This window comes from Microplitis demolitor, chromosome 8 (genome assembly GCF_026212275.2).
Source record: "Microplitis demolitor isolate Queensland-Clemson2020A chromosome 8, iyMicDemo2.1a, whole genome shotgun sequence".
Classification (NCBI taxonomy): domain Eukaryota; kingdom Metazoa; phylum Arthropoda; class Insecta; order Hymenoptera; family Braconidae; genus Microplitis; species Microplitis demolitor.
In genome coordinates this window covers 18,962,955-18,986,289 of record NC_068552.1, presented here as the reverse complement: position 1 = coordinate 18,986,289, position 23,335 = coordinate 18,962,955, and the positions used below count along the sequence as shown (strand labels likewise).

General features: G+C 31.2%; 2 protein-coding genes across 3 annotated transcripts in view; both read right to left on the bottom strand.

Moving 5' to 3' along the window:
• Nucleotides 1-3: 3 nt before the first annotated feature.
• LOC103572418 (probable maltase) lies at nt 4-3,608 on the bottom strand. 2 transcript variants are annotated; one of them, XM_008551033.2, is made up of 9 exons: nt 3,484-3,608; nt 3,081-3,358; nt 2,747-2,926; nt 2,508-2,665; nt 2,245-2,379; nt 1,600-1,998; nt 1,090-1,553; nt 787-1,028; nt 4-250 (listed from the first exon to the last, which is right to left on the bottom strand). In XM_008551033.2, the coding sequence occupies exons 2-9, from the start codon at nt 3,241-3,243 to the stop codon at nt 12-14; spliced, it is 1,980 nt and encodes a 659-aa protein (XP_008549255.1). In that variant the 5' UTR covers nt 3,244-3,358; nt 3,484-3,608; the 3' UTR covers nt 4-11. The 2 variants fall into 2 exon arrangements, with proteins under 2 accessions (XP_008549255.1, XP_008549256.1); XM_008551034.3 differs by having other exon boundaries at nt 1,090-1,544; nt 3,081-3,607.
• Nucleotides 3,609-8,445: 4,837 nt separating this feature from the next.
• Nucleotides 8,446-23,335, bottom strand: part of LOC103572412 (sodium/calcium exchanger 3) — a 34,982-nt gene continuing 20,092 nt past the window's right edge. The window contains exons 4-8 of the mRNA XM_008551017.3: nt 22,803-22,994; nt 21,392-21,565; nt 13,990-14,148; nt 11,297-11,468; nt 8,446-10,644 (exon numbers count right to left, since the gene is read on the bottom strand). Coding sequence (XP_008549239.1) covers nt 10,440-10,644; nt 11,297-11,468; nt 13,990-14,148; nt 21,392-21,565; nt 22,803-22,994 — 902 coding nt within the window. The 3' untranslated portion in view covers nt 8,446-10,439. The remainder of the gene's footprint in view (nt 10,645-11,296; nt 11,469-13,989; nt 14,149-21,391; nt 21,566-22,802; nt 22,995-23,335) is intronic.

Here is a 23,335-nt window from a genome sequence, read left to right as displayed (position 1 = left end):
AATTGGTTGCTTTATTTAAATAGCATTAAGATACAACAGGTACTCAACAGTGTGGTAATTGGATTAACTATTAGAGACATGCCAGTGGCAGGTACTGCAGTAGATTCTGAAAACTCTGTCGCAATATCATCCACTGTCTCGTCGCTCTCGTCTATTTCCTCAGCAGTCATAGTTACATCTGGGGTGTTATCAATACTATCTACATCTAATGAATATGGAGTGGATTCAAGATATAAATTATCTTCAGTACCTAAAAAAAATTAATTAAAAAATTTTTTTATTATTTCTTAATTTTAAAATTCGCGCTCACTATTCCTAGGCAGTAAATCGGATGTATTAAAGTTTGTAAAAAAATTTATTAAAATTGATAACTGATAATTCATTTAGCTTCTCATGTATATATTGGATTTTTATTTTATTAAATTAAAGCTTGTGCTCGGTATTTTATTGACTTTTTTATTTAAATATTTAAACTTTTTTTTTTTAAATAAATTAAAAAATATTTTAAATAAATTTTAATGGAGAAAAAAATTTCGAGGATTTGAACCGCCGAGCTTTAGTTTACTTGACATTCCAAATTTAAAAAAATTTGCGGAGTGAACGCAGGTTAAATAATCCATAATCACTCAAAATTTACTCCTATTTTTGACAGCGTATTTACTAATCAATCATATTTATTATTAACACTTCAAATAAAGTTATACTGTCAATAAATATTAAATCGGGTCTATAATTTCCACAGAGACACTCGTTGTTTACAAAATAATAAAATATTAGCAAACTTACTTGTTTGATTATCTTGAGGTGTCACATCAGTCTCATTAATATAATTTACAATAACAACTGCATCATAAGCTTCGATATTAACCGTTTCTATTACCGAGTCTGGTTCAATCAGACTTCGTTCATTAGTAGACAAGACTATTTTTAAATCATCTGCCTCCGATACCAAAGCAGTAACGTTAACTACTTCTTCTTCGATCCCGAAATTAATTAGCACCAAATACTCAGGCTGGTTTTCCAAATATCTGTAGCAAATAAGTAAATAAACAAATAATTAACAAGCAGGAAAAGAGGATTGTCAAGTACCTTCTGAGAAAGAGGACTTTGTCGTTATTTATTGTCTCCAAACTCCAATGGCCTTGTTGGAATACCATCTCTCTACGAAGATACGCCAAAGTTTTGTAGGTATTTAGAGTACTGAGAGCGTCCTCGAGTTGACTCTCGACGTTTCTGGTGACATAATCTTCGTTAATGGGGAAGTAGACGGTTTCGTTAACCGAAAATCCAGCGCAAGTGCTGTTGTCCCATTGCATCGGAGATCTCCCGGCGTATTTAGACAACTCGACGATATTTGTCAGAGTGAAAGGACGAGGAGTCGGATTTATTGTCCCGTTCCATGGCAACTCTGCGTCCTTCATGCCGATTTCGTCTCCGTAGTAAGAGTAGACTTGCCCGGGTAACAACATCGTCAGCACCAGCATGGCTTCAGCCCGTTCTTCTCCGAGTCTTGTTGCTATTCTTGAACCATCTTGATGACTTATCTGAAAAGTCTTCAGTTTTATTAATTATTAATAATTATTACTTTAAATAATTTACCGGCCAATTGGTTGGATGATTATCTGGAATGGTATTAAGCCAATTTTCAATTAAAGTCTTAATTTCATCGGCGCCGTCGTTCACACTGACGTTCGTAATGAGATGAAAATTAAATGGAACGACACCTAGGTTACTGTCATCACCGTAGTAAGATATCAAGTTTTCGTCCGAGTCTTCGGACACGATGAGCAATAACTTAGACGTTGAATTGTTTGTCTCCGTCCAGTTTTCCGTGTGCTCCCGAATTTCGGATATTAAATTTGCAACCTCCGCGTTACCGACCCCACTCACTGTCTCTTCATCTGGCTCGTCTTCCTCTTCCGGGTCTTCGTAAAAAAATCCACCATTGGAGATCTGAAAACCATCGACTCCTTTCTCGAGCCAGAAATCTAAAATCTCCTGAAATTTTACATTCAATTTAATTTTCAGTCCGACAAATATAAATATTTTTACAGCTGATAAATTTTGTAGAAATAAATCAGAGTAAATATTTTATAAATATGTATGCAAAAAAAAAAAATGTTTTGCATCGGCATTTAAAGAATTTAATAAAGACAAGCTTAACTCGAGGAATTTAATGTAAAAAATAATATTGTTGAATTAAATCAAGGACTAATGCTAATAAAAATAACATCATTTTATTACCATTATTTCTTTAACAACATCCTCGCTGTGTAAATTAAGATTCGGTTTTGTTTCTTTGAATTTATGATAGTACCATTGACCTCTGACCTCATTCCAAGTCCAGGATGACCCTTTGTCATAATTCCACATACTGGTCTTTAGAATATAAAAAAAAAAAAAAAGAATTTATTAAATAAATAAATAAATCAATTCCACTTATAATTTATCAGTCCTCAGTTCACACCCTTAATAATTATCGTATAAAGTTCCTAACAAGGATGTACCAAATTATTTGGTGGTGTTTTAGTTCCATTTCCATCGACGCTTCCGTTTGCCCAGATGTAATAATCACTGTACGGATCAATACGATTTACCGATGCTTCGAACCACTCATGCTCCGAACTAGAATAATTCGGCACGACTTCTAATATTATTTTTATATCTAAACAAATAAATTAATACAGAGTGAAAAAATTTAATAAATTCAAAAATTGACTAATTATGAGTGAATAAAATTGAGTACCGCGCTTGTGAATTTCTTCAACCAGTTGATCGAAGTCTTCCATGTCCCCGTAAATGGGATTGATATCCGTGTAATTTGAAATGTCATACCCGAAATCATTTAAAGGAGACGAAAATATGGGACTCAGGCAAATGGTGTCGACCCCAATGTCCTTAATGTAGTCAAGTTTGCTGAGTATGCCTGAGGATAAAGTATTAATAATTATTATTTAATCTATTTTATAGAAATAGTCAAGGTCAGACAATTATTTTTGGCAAATTGACAATTAGCATTGAGACAAAAGTGTTATAGTTTGAGTTAGCGGGTGATTTAAAATTAAAAGTAAATAAAGTACCTTGTAGATCACCTTCACCATCACCATCGCTGTCTTTAAATGCTCTAGTCCATATCTGGTAGATCTGTGCGGTTTCCCACCACTCAGGCTCGGGGTTTCCACTGCAGACACCTATTAAGAAGATGAAACTACTCAGCAGTATTAGCAGACATTTAGCAGACATCACTCGGCTGACTTAAACTTCAGTCACTTTTTTTAAATATTTTATGTCCAATGTAAGTCTACACTTTATGGAAAATACGCGAGGATAAATTTTCGGCTCCGTAGAAGCGAGTAGTCTATTTTTGAAAGGCAACGATAAAATTATTTTATTAAAAATATTTAGAGATTAATATGACAATCGTGATATGAAAATTAAGATGACAATGGTATGGGTGAGTATGAGTATGAGGTAGAGTATTACTTGAGGTACGAGTGCCAACTGAATCTAAACAGACCAGTCTCTCGGATGTCTTCGGATTCTGGCAGCAATCCTAAAACATCCCGGCTATTGGCCGCTCAGCTTGGCTCTGAATTATTATATGTTTGTATGTGTATATATTTTTTTTTAAATATCTGAGTAATTGATTTCGTATCTCAAATAATATTTTACAATAATATTAATTCTCAGCACTTACCTTTTTTTATGCTCACTTGTAAAAATTATAACAGAATAAAATTAAATATTGAGTATTTAACTTCGTCATATTCAATGTAAATAAATTATAAATTATCGGTTATCAAGATAATCATAATAAATTATCGAATGACTAATTTATGTGCTTAAAAATATAAACGAGTTTAAAAAAATTCATGACTGTATGACCTTCTTTGAAAACGGGTAACAATAACTTAAGTAATGCATCAAAAATCGCTGAATTAAAGTTGGTAAAAAATTTATTCGACTGTAAGTCAAAAAAAAGTTGATAAATAAATAACTTAATTAGAATAAAAAAATTTTAAAGTTAGATATTTTTACTTATAATCATTAAATCCACTCGTTAATGTTTATATAACCAGTAAAAAGTTTTTAAAAAAGTAGAAGTACTATTTACCCGCTAATTAATATATTTAATTGTGAAAGGTAATTAAATAAAAATTAAAATATTGTAAACAACATTTAATTAATGTATATTTCATTTTTTTGCACTATTCATTTAAATTACAATTTTTATTTTATTAATTTAGTCAAATGTCTTCTCGCTCAGCTGCGGCTCGGTATCGATCAGTAGGTTTTTTTTTTTTTTTTTTTTTTTTTTTTTTTCAATTTCATTCATTGCTCTGCATAAAAAAATTCTTTTTTATCTGACAATTGTTATCTAATTTTAGTCTTCTTATTTTTACTGCGCATTAAAAAAAGTCAGGAGTGAATTCGGACTTTAATCAAAAATTAATTCCACAGACTGAGTAAATTCGGAGATCTGAATTTTTTATTCAAATCCTTCACTCTGATTCGGAGTTTTACTATTAAAATAAATTCCCTTAGAGTTAATTTTACTCCAGGGGATTAAATTTCAGCCATCCAGTCTGCATTTACTCCAAATTTGATATGATACTGAAATTAGTCTGATAATTGTTTGATTTTCGTTCAAGACAATAAATAATAAAAAAATTGCACCTGTAGTTTTAAAAATTATCTACATGTGCATATTTTTAGTTTTTCTCCCAAAATTGTTAACAGTCTGCTAACTTCCGGATCACAATTTGATCCGCGTTCACTCCGAAATTTTTTACCGTATGCCGAATTACGATCAATAGCCATAAGAAAGAGTGTAAAGTCTAGATACTTGACAACATTTAAATGAAACATCAATAGCAGTGGCACTGTTAGCCCAGCTATTGATATTTTTCATGCAGAAATAAAATGGAAGTCGATATATACGAGCCAACACCAGCGAGCCAGAAGATACTTTTTATTTTATTAACTTTGGCTTTGAACCCGATTCTCTTTACTTTTATCTAATACGGATTCTCTGCGTCATTCTACATCAACAATTAACACATTCATTCCTTTTCTCACTCTTTGCATTTTATTTTTCCTTTATTATTTTATTGTTACTTTTTCCTATACATTACGTTTTTGTTATAAAGGTCAAAGCATTTAATGAATTATTGATAAATTGTATATCGGGTTGTGCAAAGAACAAGCAAAGGAATTCTAATAATAGTATTTTTTATTTTATTTTATTTTATTTTTTTTTATCAATTATTTAAGTACACACTTAAACAATCCATTTCTTAACATAGTTTTGTTTAAAACTTTTTTGTTTAAAATTAAAGCCTTTTATTTAAAACATTCATTTCATCAGAAGTTTAAGAATTTTTAAATTAAATCAACTGATGAATAATTCGTTGTATTAATTTGGGAAAAAAAACAATATAAGTTTTAAATTACAATTAAAATTTGTACAAGGGTTTAAAGTAGAGGTAGCTCGACTACAGAAGCACGATAATTTAAATAAATGGCATTTAATTTAATAAATAAATAAATAATTAATTAATCGATCAATCAATCTTTACTCTTTTTCCAGGGTAACAGTCGTTGGTAAGCTTGGAAAATTTACAATTCAACAATTTTAAAATTATATGACATTAAATATATTTAATATATAAATATTTATATATGTGTGTATGTAGCAACAATCTGGACTCTGCCGGACGGGAGGAAAAGATTCAGCGTAAGAAAATTAAATATGTTATTATTTTCTCAGCTTATTTTTTCAGTTATATACTATGCAATAACACAACAATATATACATAACGTGTATTTATTGTTTTAACTATAACTCATTTATTTATAATTTATAAATATAATAATAATAATTTAATTTAATTTAATTTAATTCACATTTACTCTTTCCGGAAAAAAATAATTTAAATCTAGTGAGATCTTGTTCAACGTAAATCTGAGGGAGTTTTTGAATTTTTATTTTGGTCTACTTGTCGAAATTAGGTCTAAGTACTGTGTGGGATTTCGTTAATATCTCTGTAGATTAAAATTATTCACTCCCGGCAAGTGATTTTTTAACGTTGTACTTAAATTATTTTACAGTATGCATATAATTTTAAACGCCAAAGTCTACAAATATTTTATTTTGTATATTTAATGATATTTTTATTATATCAATATTTTTTTTTAAAATATTTGTCGAGCTAATTTACAGCAATCGAAATATTATTGAGAGAATTAACAGCAGGTTTGTGTCAAATTCAGCTGACAGCTGTTCGATCACTGTGTATACAGTAATTCATATATATATATATATATATATATAAATTTTTTTTTTATTTCTACAGGATTCAAGTGTTCAGCAGTAAATCGTATAGCCTGAGTAATGGCTTGCTGTACTGATGAGAACTATACATCACTATAAATTTATACATATATATATACATATATAGATGTATATATATATATAGTTGTATATAAATACTAACACTAAAATCTACTCTGTAAATTGCAGACATAAAGAAGATGAATTGAAGTATTTTCTTATAGATTTTTTTTTTTATTGATTGTAAGTTAATAAATATGTACTTTAAGATAGTGTAGTACTCGTTACTTTTGTTATATATATATATATATATTTTTTTTTTAATTGATAGATGTCTTTTTATAAAAAGAAAATTAGCCAGCCCCAATTTATAAAAATGATATTGATAAAATAAATAAAAAAAAAATGATTTGGAAGTTAAGTGTGCAATTGAAGTAACAAAATTTGTCAGTCGCACGCACGTAGTCAAGTTGTGCGTGAAATACTAAAAGTATTATAGTCGGGAATTTATAAAATAAATGTAGATATAAATGTATATATAACTCGATTAAATAGAACCGGATTAAATGAAACGTAAAATAGATATATATTTGTAGACATTTTTTGTGGAATGTAAATATTAAAGTGAATAAAAATCTATTTGGTCCAAATTTAAATTTTTCAATTATTGGTCAATTTTATTTAATTAATTTAAATACGCAAAACTACATCAACTAATTAATAAGGTAATTAATTATAAATATAACTAGAGGAAAAAAGGATTTTCTGGCGCAAGAAATATTTTTAATTTTTAATTTAAGACAAAATTTTTTTATGACCAGAATTTTTTCGCCCCAAGAAAATTTTTGACTTAAATTTATAGTGCGGAAAATTATCTTGAGTAAAAATTTTTTGCGCCGGAAAATAATTTAATTCTGTATAATTTCAGTAAAGATTAACTCCCATTGTTTCGAATATATGTTTCTTGGCCAGTCATGGAGACTAAAGTCTTCTTGGTCCGTCATAATTTGATTACACAATAAATTTTATTAAAAAATTATGTAAGAAAGTAACTATCTACGGTATTTAGATCTCGATTATTATTTTAGGGCTGGCATATTACTTGTAAATAGTATCGTAAATAGTATAAATAGAAGTAGATATAATTTATTAATACGACTAGTAGGTTTATAGACGCGAAAATGGAATAAAAGTCTAATGTTACAGTAAAGCGATAGTCCCGGGTATAGAAACTCTCGTATAAATAATAGAGTACAGGAAATGATAACAAATATAAAGTCGTTTTAGTATTTGATTAGTTAATATTTATAATTCTAGCGCGAAGGTTCTTGTCGAAATCTCATAATTATTCTCTTAAACTTTTATCATTAATATTATTATTATTATTATTATTTAATTTTTTTTTGCTCAATTTATAAATTTATCAATTATGTAATTTTCTATCTACAGTCCGATGTCTACCTAAAATAGTATAATAAATATATATGAGTTCTAAGAGTCGATCTCATTAATATGTATCCGCACGAGCTGCCCAAGTAAACAAATTTAAAAAAAAAATATATATATATATACATATATATATTAAGTGTGAGCAAATGTTATCGCTAATTAAATTAATTTATCAAGGATCATTTAATTTATGATAAAGGATTTAATTAAAAATCTAATTTTAACGTCTCGAATATTTATAAGAAAAAAAAAATATAAAATATCTAGATAGTTGAGATCGTACTTTATACGGATTGATTTTTAAAAAAGTAAAGGGCCAGCTCAACAAAGGATACGCTGAATGTAACGAAGAATCTTTCGTTCCGTAAATTTTCGTTTCCACGACGTGCTTTTTTCTTTTATTCTCCTTTTTTTTCCTTTACATTTTATTCCTTTGCCGTTCCACTATTATATATAAGTATATCTATTGGATTCTCATTTTATTCCATTAGCTTTATTTATATCGAGAACGAAAATCTTAAGGGCATCGACAAGATTCTCACTTACGTTTTATCACTTGACGCTTTGCTATTTGAGTTACGCCTGAGCGTTTTTAATAATTTTAATCAATTGCTTTTTTTTTTTTTTTTTTTTTTTTTTTTAAATTTATAGTAAAGACTAAACCTTCGACTAGTTTTAATAGAGACAACTAACGTTTATTTTTTTTCAAAATTACAATTTATATCTTTGCTTTTGCTTTGGTGGAAATTTCGTTGGCTCGAATCTCTGAGGAAATCTTTTGTTTCAACAATCAAAGAAATACACCCACACATAGACTTATTATAGACACAGACAAACTTTATTCATCTTACCCATGACCCGCATACGTTATTAATCTTCCTCAGCTAAAACTTTAAAATCACGGATTATTATTTTGATAATTTATTAAAAAATTTAATTTAATTTACTATATACCTTTTATCATCTAATTGTTTTAATAAAATTTTATCTATTTTTTTTTATCATCCATTTTGATACACTGTTAAAAAAAAACGGGGTAAGTTCAAGCGATTTAGGTGTTCAAAAAATTTCCCCATTTAATTTTCATATTTTTCCATATGCAATATATTTTTTTTTTTCTAATTTCTATACGCAGAATTTTTTTTTACCGATTTAACGCCGTTTTTTTTTACAGTGTATTAATGAATTTAATTTTCCTAATGCATGAGACATTTGTCACGACATATAATAAACATAAATATAAATTACTGATGACTGCACAAAGCGCTCCGATCAATAAACATTAACGCATCCATATTCTCTTTAACTGTAGTAGTATTGGAATGATCAATTGCCTGAATTTATAATTAGACTCATCCTTAACGTCCATACTGCAAGCAATATGAGCACGACCCCCGATCAAAGGCAGTGAAAAACAGGAAAAGCTTTTACATTCGAGCGAAGGTCGTCTTAATACTGACAGTTGATTTATTTAGCTCGAAAAAAATATCCGTCCACTCATTCCTGCCCGAGTGAAATTTACTCGGGGCTCAAAACACAATAAATTATTAAATATAAAGCGTTTTATATTATTATTATTATTATTATTATAATTATTATTATTATTATTATTATTTAATTTACAGCAACAAATAAATCTTACGGTTCTATTACACAATTTTCTTAAAATATCTCGTTACTGATGCGAAGACTATAGCATTTTTAAAACAAAAGTAACGTATGTACCCAAGTACACTTTACATATATAAAATTAGCGATTTCATTTAATTAATTATTTTCTATTGATTATTGTTATTATTGATTAGTTAATCAATTACTTATTCGTATTACAATCATCCTATTAAAATTAATAAAATCTGCAGCACTCGTTTCCTAGTCTACTGATGGAATCATTAATAATAAACATGTACTCGAAATAAAGTAAATACACTATTTATAAGTATATGCAGTTACAATAAAATTTACATATATAATATGGATTTGATTGTAACGTGTCACGTTATAACGACTCAACTAATATAATTTTCATTGTCAATTCTTTATACACTTAATTATTATTTTTACAATTTTAATATTTTTAATTATTTATTAAGGCAAAATCTTAAACCGTCCGCATAATTTTTTAATTCGAGTTTTATTTCCTGCACTTAAACTATTTTTATTTTATTTCCATTTTTATTATTTTATTTAAATCCTCTGGTAAATGTAATTCGTAGTTATGCGGAGTGTTGCAGATCGGTATTGCACAAGAAAGTGTCCCAGCAAAATCAGAAAAATACAAGAGACGACAAATTGAATCTCTATTTTACACTTGGCATCGTATCGTATTACCAACGGAGCTGCGGTGGTCGCCGATACCAGTTTTATACTCCTATTTTTATTCGGACATTTTTCCACCGAGCCAGTGAATAGAGTTTAAGTATTACATTATTATATGTAAGTATCTATATAATACCAAGAGAAATAGATAGTCAGACAAAGACAGACATAGATAGAAATACAGATAGAAATAGTCTCAGCTGAGTAAAAGTTTAACAATAAAAATTGTCTGTAGTAAAGACGAAAATTACACCAGATGTGTCGTTTTTTTTAGTCTGCATAAATATGTCATTTTATTTTAAAATATTTTGTAGGCCGCGAGTCCAAGATATCAGACTTAGAAGCCCTTTATTACTCCGTAGGCCTCCATGGTTGACATCACCAGATAAAAGAGCCACAGTGAGAAAAGTAGGATTGATGTTATTGCTTTGATTCCGACTGGACCACCGAGCTCTCCCCCTATTGCTTTCGATCTTCTTATCATCAGCACGATTATTACGATGCAGGCTTCGGAACAAAAGAGAGTCACAGAGAAGGCCAAGCTGTGGATAATAATAAGTTTTTTTTTATTTCACTTTTTACTTTGTCTGTACTCTATTCTGATATGTATGAACTAAGCTCTCTATTGGATAAAAATTAAATATCAGAAAACTAATCAGAATTTTTTTTATTCGAATCAAGTGATTTTAAAAGTTACAAATAATTCAAAAACTTTCAGATAACTCCAAGTTTTTGATTATTCGATTCGAACACTTCAAATCATTATTATTATTATTATTATTGTTATTTTTACTGTATACTAGTGTTGGAGAAAAGGGTAGAGTATAGTCTACTCTGACGCATCCAAAAGTTGCGTAACCATAAAGCGAGATAGGAATAAGAGAGCTTACGTGGTGTTCGGCTGAAGTTGTTAGACTTTAGTTTATCAGCTCGTTAAATACATCAAGTTTAATTAAATTTATAATTATATTAGTCTACTTTGCACTGGACATGCCCACATACCCACAACCCCAGAGTTTATTTTTTTTTACGGCTAAATATAAAATATATTCAGCTGTAGTAAAAAAATCTCTCTTGTAATAAAATATTATAAATATTTTTTATCTTTATTTTGCAGTATGCATAAGGTAGCGTGGAGTACGTAGAGGAAACTGGATTGCGGGAGACAGTAGGGTAAAAGGTATGTGCACTTACTTGCCAGGCTCCACCTCAAACTGATTGCCATGGTAGGCATGATATATGGCGGCAATACTCCACGCGATACCGATGCCCAGGAAGACGTTCACTGCGTTACTACCGGTCACGTTTCCGACACTCGCGTCTGCATACTTGTCCTGACATGCTGCAACTTTGCTGGCAAACGTGTCTGAAATTTAACGAGAAAATTTTTAGTATCCCTGTGTTCGCTACGTGCGCAAATCAACGGTCTTTAGTCTCAGCGGCCATTACATCACCAGGCAAATAAAAATATCCTCATTTTATTCCCTCTAAAGAGTTTTGTGTTAAATAAAATTACATGAACTTTTTTTAGCTCGACTAACTTTTGCTCACGGCTAACTGATGCTGACTTGATTTCACGTCAGAATCAGGAAGATAAAAAAAAAAAAAAAACTTTTTTTGCAACATCACTGTGATAGCGATATATTCGCAATCCTGTAAATGTCCTAACAATTTGTCAAGAGTTTTTGTAGAAATAAAGTCAAAAAGTACTTAACTATATATATATATGTTGGAGGAAAAACTCATCAAGTTGAATATTTCTATCAATAAATTGTTTAACTTTTATCCAGTAGACATTAACGACAAACATAAATAAATTTAATGGTCAGTAGACAGAATCGTTACTGCGCATAGTGTATTAAAAATAATAATATTATTTTGTGTAAAAGCAAAAGCTAAAAGTTTAAAACACACCCTTATAAACGAGGTGAAAAAATATTGTTCAACAGGGATGGGTAATTATACTGTTAGCAGTACAATCGACGTTCCCTAACTCGGAATGAACTTCACAGTGACTACAGGAAAAGATAAACTGAGAGAGGGAGAGGGAGATAAAGAAAAAACTAATTTAAAACAATTTAAAGTATTGATATTCATTAAAACTAGGACAATGTAATTATCATTTTCTTTAATTACCGTCGCACAACGAGAACAAGCTATAAAACCGATACCGAGTTAATTACAGACATTTAATTGCACACCGATGAGTGATGATACAAAATTTATCACCCTATCGGTTTACTGCCATGTAAACACTCAACTCCATGTGGCGATTGTTGTTTTAAAATTAAATTTTTTTTATTAATCGTTAGATAGTTTTTTAATTATTCATCGAAGCTCGTATCGACGACTATCGATTTTTTCTTGACACTGACAGTTCACGTTCGACTGGGTTTTTTTTATCAGTATCAGAGGAGGATCTAAAGGTGTCGGCCTTGAAGAAAAAATAACGACATTAAGAAGTATATCGATGAGCCGATACGATGGCACAATAAAAACGTACAAGACCTTCACTATCGATGAGATTATACTTATACTTATGCTTATGCTTATGATTATGTAAATAGTTTAGTATTTTTAAAATAAAATAATTCATTACGAAATGTCGGATATATTTATTTTTTTATATAAGAGTTTAGAGAAAGAGTTGTTTTAAGTGGGTGTAGTAGAGAATTGAGTTGAGAGAAGCCATGCACAATTTACCCTCTACGTACATATATTGTAAATTCATACATATATATATAAGTATGAGTGTAGGTAAGTAGTTGGAGGAAATTGAGTTGCCCTGAAAATTTACCAGTGAAAATAGAGATTTTTGTATGAGGACTAAAAAAAAAAAAAAAAAAATTGGCAGTAAAGTAAAAAACGTATGAGAAATAAAAGAATAGAGAAGTGAGTGCCGAAAATGTCTGGTTGGTGATTCAAGAACTCGACAAGCAATTTTGAGCATGACATGGCTTTCCCCTTTACTAGCTCGTGCATGCGGTAAACCTCCGAGTCTAGGTTTAGTGTTACTTATTTTATGTATGCAGGTGACATTTTTTGAAAATACTAGACAAATATTAATTTTATTTTCTGCTTTAAAAATAATAATCCTGAGGTTAGAAGACGATTTACAATTTCCGGATTTTTTTCCGACAAATCAATCACAAAAAAAAAAAATAAAAATATGCACATGTAGAAAATTAAAAAAACTACAGGTGCAATTTTTTCAAATTTTTTTTTTTTTATAATTTACTGTTTAAAAAAAATCGGCGATGGCTAATCAGTGTCATGAAAAATAACCTCTGTGGAGTTTGTGATTAATTTGAGTTGTAATTATTACTATCGAAATTTGGTTATTGGGATCGATATAAATTGAACGCTCGACGGCTCTTGATGACGCTGTGAAAGCACACGTTAATAAGACCTTATCATGAGATTCTGATTAATTAATCTTGAATCTATTATCGGTGTTTAATATGTCGTTGTCATGCTTATAAATTTAATGTTATCAATATTTCAATACTATACACACAAAAAGTTTTGTTAAATAAGTAACTCTGACACACTGGGATATTTAAAAATTTGTATTTTAAAAAGTGGTTTTAAATTTAAATTTCTGAGTAATTTAAAGCACTCACATTACTAATTAATTTAGTAAATTTATTTTTCCCGAGTCTTTGCGTAAACGAATCGAATAATGGATAAAAAAATAAAAAAATATTTTAAAATGGCAATTAAACATTTGTTTTATTTTCTTTAGCTTTAAATAAAAATAAAAGAGAGTACTAAAGGTAAAAAAAGTTAATGATGTCCTAAACTTCTCTATTTTACTCAGGTATCTTTCATTTTATTTTTTTTTTTTTTTGTCGAGGGAATTAATTATAGAGAAAGAAAATTCTTACCAGGTATACTAGTGCCCAGAGCCACAAAAACAATGGCAGTAACGGAATCTTTAATGCCAAGTGTACACCCAAAGTACGATGCCACATCTCCGATAACAGCAGTAACCACGCCAATGCCAACGATACTGATAACGAAGCACAAATATCCACCAGCAATGTCTGTAACAATAAAAAAAAATTTATTAATTTTTTTACTCTTAAAATTTTTATTTGAATTAAATAAAAATAATTTTTCATTTAAGTTAAATTCAAAGTTTTCATAATTTATGATATTAAAAAAATTATTTTAAATATTTTAGTTTGCTACCGCACAGAGCAAGTGAAGCCGCAGTAACGCTTACAAGTATTGGCAAAAAAATTTAATTCACCATTTATTTTACACTTTTTTTTTTTTTTTAAATAAATTAAAAAATATTTCCAATAAATTTTAATGAACGAAAAAATTTCAGGGTGGATTCGAACCACCATTTTTCAGTTGACATATTCCGACTTTACTGTAAAAAATTTTCAGAGGAAATGCGAATTCAATGGGAGTAAATGTGGACCGGATGACTGTTTATTTAATCCTCTTGGAGTAAAATTAACTCCGAATGGGAGTTTATTTAAATATTTAAATTCTGAGTCGGAGTGAATTCGGATTCGAATAAAATCCAGATCACTTCGAAATTACTCCTGATTTTTTACAGTAAGATAAATAATAAGATCATTAATATCGGTTAGATTTTATTGAATTTTCATGAATGAGTTGGCGAAATAATCAAAGTGTCAAATTAATAATAAGCCACTTATAAAATTGTGAAGGAGTCAAGAGGTGAAACTGTGTGAGCTGAACTTAAAAAAGACTAATTGGACGTGAGTATTACCCAAGAGGCATTTTATACTTTTTCATTCAATTTTCACGCTCTCGTTTGCTTTAATTAGAACTTTAGCAGAATTTCACTTAATGTTAACTCGGATTTCAGTATTTTAAGTATAATTATTATAATGATTGCAATGGAAACCACCAATTGCAACAACATTATTGCATTAGCTGATGAATAAATGATGTGATAGTCGATAAAAATTAATAATATTCTTTTATTTGAATGGAAATAAAATGATGGCATACATCCATAGTGATAACGGTATTTTCTAAAGGCTGCAATTTTCATTGTCACTCAGCACAAGAATATATTTCATCAGATTAAAATACTCGCAAACAAAATGAATACAGCATGTGAAATATTTCCGACCGGAAAATTCACACCGGGTTTTCTATACTCTACTGCTTCTGCTTTCAATACTGCTGGACGTTTTTAACGAATGTATGATGACGAAATTTTTTTCTATTCACGTTGCTAACGATTTTCCAAATTCATTTTATTTTAGATTTTAAATATTCATGGCCCCTGGCAATAACGCGACTCGTTAATTGGCCGCTCGATCACCGAGCAAAAGATCATGAAAAACGTCGGTCTTGCCACTTCCGGAAATTGAAAAGTTTAAAGTTAAACATTGAAGCCGAATTGTACTTTAAAATTTAGTTACTTGTTTCAAAACAACTTTAAAGACTATGCACTCTACTTTAGATTGTGGTATCTACTGACTTGGAAGCTGCAACAATAATCTCTTGGTTAAAATACTTTTTAAAGAAAAAAGAGCTAAAGTGACTGAGTCGAGCCACGTGAGAGTTTGTTTGAAGAAAACTCTTTTATTTTTTTTTTCACAAGCATTTATTTCTTCCAGAAAATATTATATGCTGCTTTTATGATGATTGCATCATAATTATTTGTGTACAGTCATATATATATATATATATATATATATATATATATGGAACCAAAAGATCAAAGCAACATCTACTAAAATTTTCTGCAAAAACAATATTCACTTATACTTTTTATAGGGTAGAAGTACCATTTGTGGTCACTGCTCCATTTTTGGACACTCGGTACTTTATTTCAATTAATGAAATAGTATAAAAAAAATTTTCATTCTACTTCAGTAATTAGAGAGTCTTTGTACGAATTAAAAAAAAATGAATTATGCTACTGCGTGGATTAAAAATTATTTTATTTAAATTTTTCAAGCGGCCAAGACTGGCCTCAAAGTGGCCAAAAACGTCACCTCTATCCTATTTATTGTCAATGACTTCTTGACGCTAAAATATTTGAAAGGTGTAGAAAATTTAAACGTTACAATTTGTCTCGGAATTTCGGTAGGAAGTTTGTTGATTGCTTTTAGAGCCAATCAAAGTTCACAAGTTGATGCTACTGTGTGTTAATATTTACTGTTTGAAGATTCCGACAGTAAAAATGAAATCTGTGACAGGCATTGATGATGAAAATTAATGTTGCCTGTGATATTGTGCATTATAAATATCTTTAGGCAGTTGTTCAGGGAAATTTGTATTCAAAACTAGCAGGTAACTGGTAACTAGTAATTGGTGACTGGTAGCTAGTGTTGAGTCTGGTCAGACAAGAATTCGAGGGATATAAATCAAGATTGGATTCGACAGGAATGAGGTAATATCCGATGGTGTATCGTTTTCGAGCGCATCTGTGGCACGATCTCAAATGCCCATTAGACTCTAGCAAGTGCACGCCGTAAATCATTAGTCCTGAGCCCAAGTCCGAGTTGAGCCGAGTTATGTCGGAATCGAAAAAACACAGCCGAGCAGCCTGTTTGTTATCATTTATTTTCACATAAAAGACATAAAGTGGTGCGTGATGAGGTTTAATGGAGTGTCCAGCAGTCTGGGATTCCACCACGAAGATTATAGAGAAACTGAGTCTGTCTAAGCGATTAGGTATGTTTAACAGGTTCACTGGCTCGTCCGGGTTTGTGCTCGGGTAACGTGACCCAGTTTAGTCTTCGAGGAATTATGGCACCACACGTGACATACATCCTGGTGCACGAGAACCCACTGCCTCGCATATACTACACCAGTTTCCGCTGTCATTTTGGGCAGCATCTCTCTTGTTTTATTGCCTCAGAGCTCTCACACCCTCATATACTTTACGCTCTGTTTTAGTCGCAAAAAAAAAAGTCCTCGACGTATTTAAAAAGGGAGAGACCAGATAAGGATTTTATGGTCGAAAAACTATTAAATTTTTTACGCTTTTTCCTGCTAATACTTGTTTAATGTTTCTCAACGGGGATAAATTTAAAAAAGTTCATCATGTATATCATTATAACTTTTTCTTACTTGTCGTGGCATTAGTTAACTGCATCGTGAGAACCAAGTAATGACATTTTTTGTTCTTGCTCACGGTTTTCATGTTTGCGTATATAATTGTTGAGAATTAATATTGTATAGTACGGGTGGATAATCTTCGGAGGTAAACAGATGTAAACAATGGGAGAGAATATTACTATGGCTGTTTAAATTGGATCGTTCGCAGTAATTCCCGTATAACCCTTTCTGTTCCATGCTGTTCTCTTTTGAAAATCTACACTCTGTTACTCTAATTAATATACGTTAATTATTCACGTATTTTGACAGACATATAATGAGTTTGAGTTTATATTAGACCTAAAAGATTATTCTACTCAGTGAAACCCTTTGAATTATGCAGACACACTAAATTTCGGTGGCATTTCAAGATGGCTTACATTACCCATTGTCTAATTTGTCATATATACATATGTATATATATATATATTTTTTTTTTTTTCAGCATAAACTTTAGGTTCCTTTTTGTGTGACATTTCCGGCAATCAATGATTACGACCGAACTTTTTCGCTCCACATAAAATTCAAAGAACTCAATGAAGCCGAAAAATAACTTTCTGGTTTAAATTCACATAAAAAAAAATTCAAACGCATTTGTAAGTCCTGTCGCGTTACCCAGTAGATTTGAAATGCCTGATTAAGCCAACATTTTTTCTTTTTTTTTTTTTGTGATAACGTATTGATTTTGACTTATCTCCAGTCGAGGGAACTTATCCACAGAATGGCTTAGAAAAAAAAATATTTTCGTAAATCCATTATAAATTTATCTTTTGACGATCATAAAGACATTACTCATACTAGTTTAAATGGAGAACGCACTCTAGCCTTAAAGTTATTTTTAAAAAATATAACCCACTGATTTACATATCACTTTGTATCGTGTCTGATCTCAGTAGGCTTACAATAATTTTATTCACCGCATACGACAATGATTCTGTAGATAATCGCGGTAGATGTCAAGTCTTGTTATATCAGATCACATAATCCCGAATAAAAAATAGTAATAAATATATATATATGTAAGAATAAAAATAAAAAATAGGGTGCATCTCTTATAAGTACTATAAGTGTTTAACGATAAAAGCATTTTCGTATCTCGGGTAGGAAACTGTCAGTCTATTGTACTTTTCTACCCACAGTCCTTCGCCTTACTATTGTCAATTTATATTTTTTCTCCCATTCCGACCCCTGGCATAGGGGAAGAAAAATAAAACCTTTTATTTATGACACTAATGATAATTTGAACTATTCCATAAACTTTTTTTGCGTTTATCTAAATTTTTATTTTTCATAGAGCTTTTTTCAGGCATCAAAGCTGCGTCAGAAACAATGAAAAATTCCCCAACACTGTAACAAACTTTTACCACTCAAGGACGGGGAGCTGGGAACCAGGGACGCACAATTATACGAATAACAACACATGAGTACTTGACACACATACAGACACACATTGACACTCGTACTCTCATCCTCGCCCCCACATGAGTGTCCGTGTAGAGTTTTAGCAGCCTTGAAATAGATAAAAGCAAGGAATGAGTATAAAGAGAGCAATGGAGGTTGTGAAAATGTGAGGCAAGTATGTGTTCCAGAATCCCTGAGACTACATTTGTCTTCGGTAGCTTCACACCCACGCACACACAGACCAAAGACATGTATTACTTTAGCTCTAAGCCTATGTTATACGTATTTTCCTGCAATGTACATTCAACTTATATTATTCTGCTCTATTTCTATTTCTATCTACTCAACGTACGTGTGTATGTTTACGATCAGCTTCGGCGAATCCCCTGGTAAGCCTGTCATTCGCACATATGATACCTGAGTCTCGTAAATCTTGGGATATGCAAATCCCGTCACTCTTTCAACTGCTTTTTATTCAACTATTCCGGAACTAAAACCTTTTTGTCATATGCCTTTTTATGGGTGATTTTTAAAGTGCGCTTTTGTGGTTAATAATTAAGTGTCTGCAGTCGTTTAATTATCTAGAAAAGTATTTAAATATTAAGATCAATAATCACTAAAGTAAGGAACGTGTCTAATGGATAGTGGCTAAGAATTTTATAGTCCATTACAATGCATTAAGAGTCACGAACTCGAATTAAGCACGTCCGCGGCTACGAGGAAACTGCCCTTTTATAGATATATGCAACTCAATTGGCTCTATCCAACGATAACATTCAAGTTTGAAGAAAAAAAAATAATATAATTTTTTATGGCAAAGACTAAAGTCATACTTTTCAAATAATTTTCCAGTTTTTAAACCCTCTAGCATCCAAATGATTATAAAAATAATTAAAAGTTATCTCATGAGCATCAAAATCTGTTCTACAGAAATGAACACTTTTTTTTCGTTTTTTTTATTGAAGTCTTGGTTTAAAAAAAAACGTACCGTGATGACATGGCGATTTTTTTTAAAAGCTGCATAAGATTTGCAAGAGAATTGCAAAAAAATGTCTATTGGAAATGGCCGGATATTGTGCTTTTTTACCTTAAATATTAAATCCAGCTAACAGATAATCCTTGAATGTGAACAGCGAAAATATTTAATCATAAATCTAAAATATAGTCATACAATTATTATCCCTATTATTTTTCATTTACACAGTGATGAAACATTCATCGTATTTTATTCCCTGCAGATTAATTTGCTTGAACATAACGTTCCATCTTCCTACAGCCTGTCCTTGATTTCCAGCTTTAATACCGTGCCAATCGATAAAATAATATATCTATACATCCACCCGTATTTATGATAAAAATAAAATCAGATAAAAAGCTAACGTATATATATATAAACGATAAATAAACTTTTTTCAGGCGCATCATTGAGGCAAGAGAGTGACGTAGTGCAGAATCTTGGAAAGTTATTCACCAGATGATAACGGAAGGATCGGTGATGTGTCTTCTCCTCGAGGAAGTGTGCTCTCAGGTCTATATATGTAATTCTGCGGCTCGGAGTCCAACTCAATGTTGAGCCAGACAAGTATGGAGCGAGGGGCCGGGAGCCAGAGCGGGAACCATTGAGCAGACAATAGACACCGCAGATCCCACGAGATTTCAAAGCTTCTACCACACCTAGCCTGACGCCATCTGTGACATAATATTCCCTCTTACTCTCAACTGATATGTTCTCTATAGTTGAATTTATGTCGTAGCCATTAGCATCTTTCAGCTTGAACGAGTTTGCTGTATAAGATAAACTTACTCTATAATTTATTCCTCATTCTATCTACATTAAATTATCGTAATTAGAGCATTAAGAATTATACTCATTACCTGACAGCCATTAAATCCTTATTTCTTCTTCAATTTTTCATCACCATTTTTGTTTGCATTCATTTTAATCTCCAGGCATTCGTTGCAACCAGCCGGCCTTACGCTTTAAGACAATTGCTTGAGTTTAATCGAGGCAATATGGGAGCATAAATATGGGGTAAGTCCTCAGGCAATCAATTCACGTCCAAGAATACGACAAATTGCCGGAACACAAGTTAATCGTAAATAAACTAAGGACTTGGTAAATCATCGGGTCGCTATATTGCTGAGGAAATCCGAAAACCGATCGATGTCTTGAGGATATTTGTCCGGCGGCGGCAAATCCTTTGCACACAGTATTTAAACGTGACATTAAAGTTCTATGGCTCGGGTTTTATTATTTTAAAATAAAAGTAAAGCAGCATAGGGTTTCTAGTGTAGGGTTTCGTTGACACACTCGCGCACACAAGCTCACATAAGTAGTTGGTAATTTTTTATGTTTACAATCAGCAAGAAAAAATAAATGGCTCATTTCGACTTGTGTATACTATTATACAAATAAAATATATATTATTAAGTAAGCTGAGGTGGTTTTATAGCCACAAAAGTTAAAAATAATCTTATGATCTGGGGAGTTTCGAAGCTGGACAATCTGATGGTGGATAAATTGTTGCGTGACAGCAGTTGAAATAACCGTCGATAACACCCAGCTACTGAGCTGCAGTTCGTGTCTATGTCATGACGTTTTTTTATTTTAAAATTTTAGCTATTTCAATAAAACTATATTTAGTTTTATAAGTAGGCCGGTATCAGATATCAGTCTCGGGTATTTAATATAATAACGGGTATATTGTTGAGGAGAGCCTAAAAATTTTAGTAATTAAATAACTTGTTTGAGTAATAAGTGGACTGAAAAGTTTTGTGGATACTCACTGGTGGGCGGAACGAAAGCGAACAGGACTTTCCAGAAGATGGTGAGCGAGTGCATGAGATAGTCTGCCGTTGATGGGCTCGAGACTCTACCCTCGGCATCAGCTTCGTCGGCATCGTCGTCTCCCCCGCTAACGGTAAGTGCTTCCGTAAATTGTTCCTTCCATGAGCTCGTACCTGCAGTTTTTTTTAAAGAAAACCATTTATTAGAGAATATACCCTTATATACACCCCCTTTGTACATCAAGTTATTTATACGCTACAGTAAATCGATAATAAATCGTGTAATATCATACTACGATATCATTTCTACCGTTTCTTTTATTTTTTAAATAAATTTGAATAAAGAAAAATGAAAATTTTTTTTACTTGGAGGGATTTTTTCGACTCAGTTTTACTTCCCTTGATTGCTACTTCTCTAACACGCAATATAGATTCGATAAAAAAAAAAAAAAAGAAAAAACGATAGTCCCCTTAATCATTTTTTTTTATCACACATTTACACTGTGGCTTTTTTTATTTCTTTTTGCTAATAGGAGGAGCAAAAAAAAAATGTATAAAAGTAAACCTAAGAACCCTCAGATATATATGTATATATATACACTAACTCTGAAATGTAATGGTATCGATCGGTATATATATACCATGTTTTAGTCACGCAAGAATTGGCCATCCTGTCACACGTTTTTACGACTCTGCGAAATACTACTGACTAAACTTAACGTAAAAAGGTGCAGCTACAGTAAATTGTCATTGTTTTGCAGCAAATGAATTTTTTTTCAATACCGATAACTGGATGACTATAGACTATAGTGTATTGGTATTTTTACATAAATTTTATAATACTTTATCACGATCAATAACAAATATATATATATATAGATATACATTTAAATAGAGATACAGATACAGATGCATACTTTTATCGGTTTTTTTATCTTGGCTCTATTAATATTTTTTAGTGATGCATTTCAATAAAAAATGATCGGCAAACACGAATGGTACCTGCCAATACGTTTATCGTGACTTTATGACAAGGACTTTGAATGGTTTATTTTTTTATTTTACCAAGGTGAAGGTTGAGTTGATGTGACATAAAAATCAGTGTCTGATAAAATTGGTCTTGCATCCGAGGTACAGAGCGCGAGTATAAGACAAGAATGTGGACTTTGAAGCAAAGCGATTACGTTGAAGGTAAAAACATTAAAGTAGTTTTTGTAATATATATATAGATATATATATGAAGGGAATGAAAACAATGGGTTGTCTCGGTAACAATCGTGGGAAGACGTAGGTGAAGTCTATTGTACTTGAGCTTAAACCGTTGGCATTTATGTTTTTTACAACAAATATCACTTTAACTGACAAACAATCACATAAAGACGGATTACGAGATAAAAAAGTAAATCTATACCCAGTATAATGGACGCATTGGCTCGTTGCACGAGTTTGTCGACGGTATTCTTAAACTCCTTAGACTCCTTGATTCTTATTTGAGCGGTAGAAACGTCGCCCAGCCGTGGCTTGCCAAGTATTGCCATCTTTTCTTCCTTAGTCCTCTCCTCCGGGGGTTTAAGTTCTGCAGCAGCAGCCAGTCCTGCCTCGGCTGTAATAGAAAACAATTCGAGTTTTATTTATTGTCCCAATAATCATTTTTTCCAACAAAAAAATATAAAACAGACGGCACCAAATGCCTCGACTTTAATTCCTCATCAAATTTTTAAAAAAATGAAAAAAAAAAAATTATGATAATAAAACCCCATTAAATTCGCGCCGAGCTATTGTTCAAGCTTCACCCTTTTGTGCCGAACTTATCGATTCTCCGGTAAATTATGCGAACAAGAACTACATCGAGCAATGATAGCTCAGCCATATGTCGAAGCCTACAGTGGATTGTTTAGTCAAAATTTTATTTTTTTCCTCATATAACTTTTTTATGTCTACACT

Coding starts and splice junctions, on each gene's coding strand:
- LOC103572418 (XM_008551033.2), bottom strand. CDS start 3,243: ATGTCTGCTAAATGTCTGCTAATACTGCTGAGTAGTTTCATCTTCTTA. Junction 1,999..2,244: donor ATGTTGTTAAAGAAATAATG/GTAATAAAATGA, acceptor GTAAAATTTCAG/GAGATTTTAGATTTCTGGCT. Junction 1,029..1,089: donor AAAGTCCTCTTTCTCAGAAG/GTACTTGACAAT, acceptor TATTTGCTACAG/ATATTTGGAAAACCAGCCTG.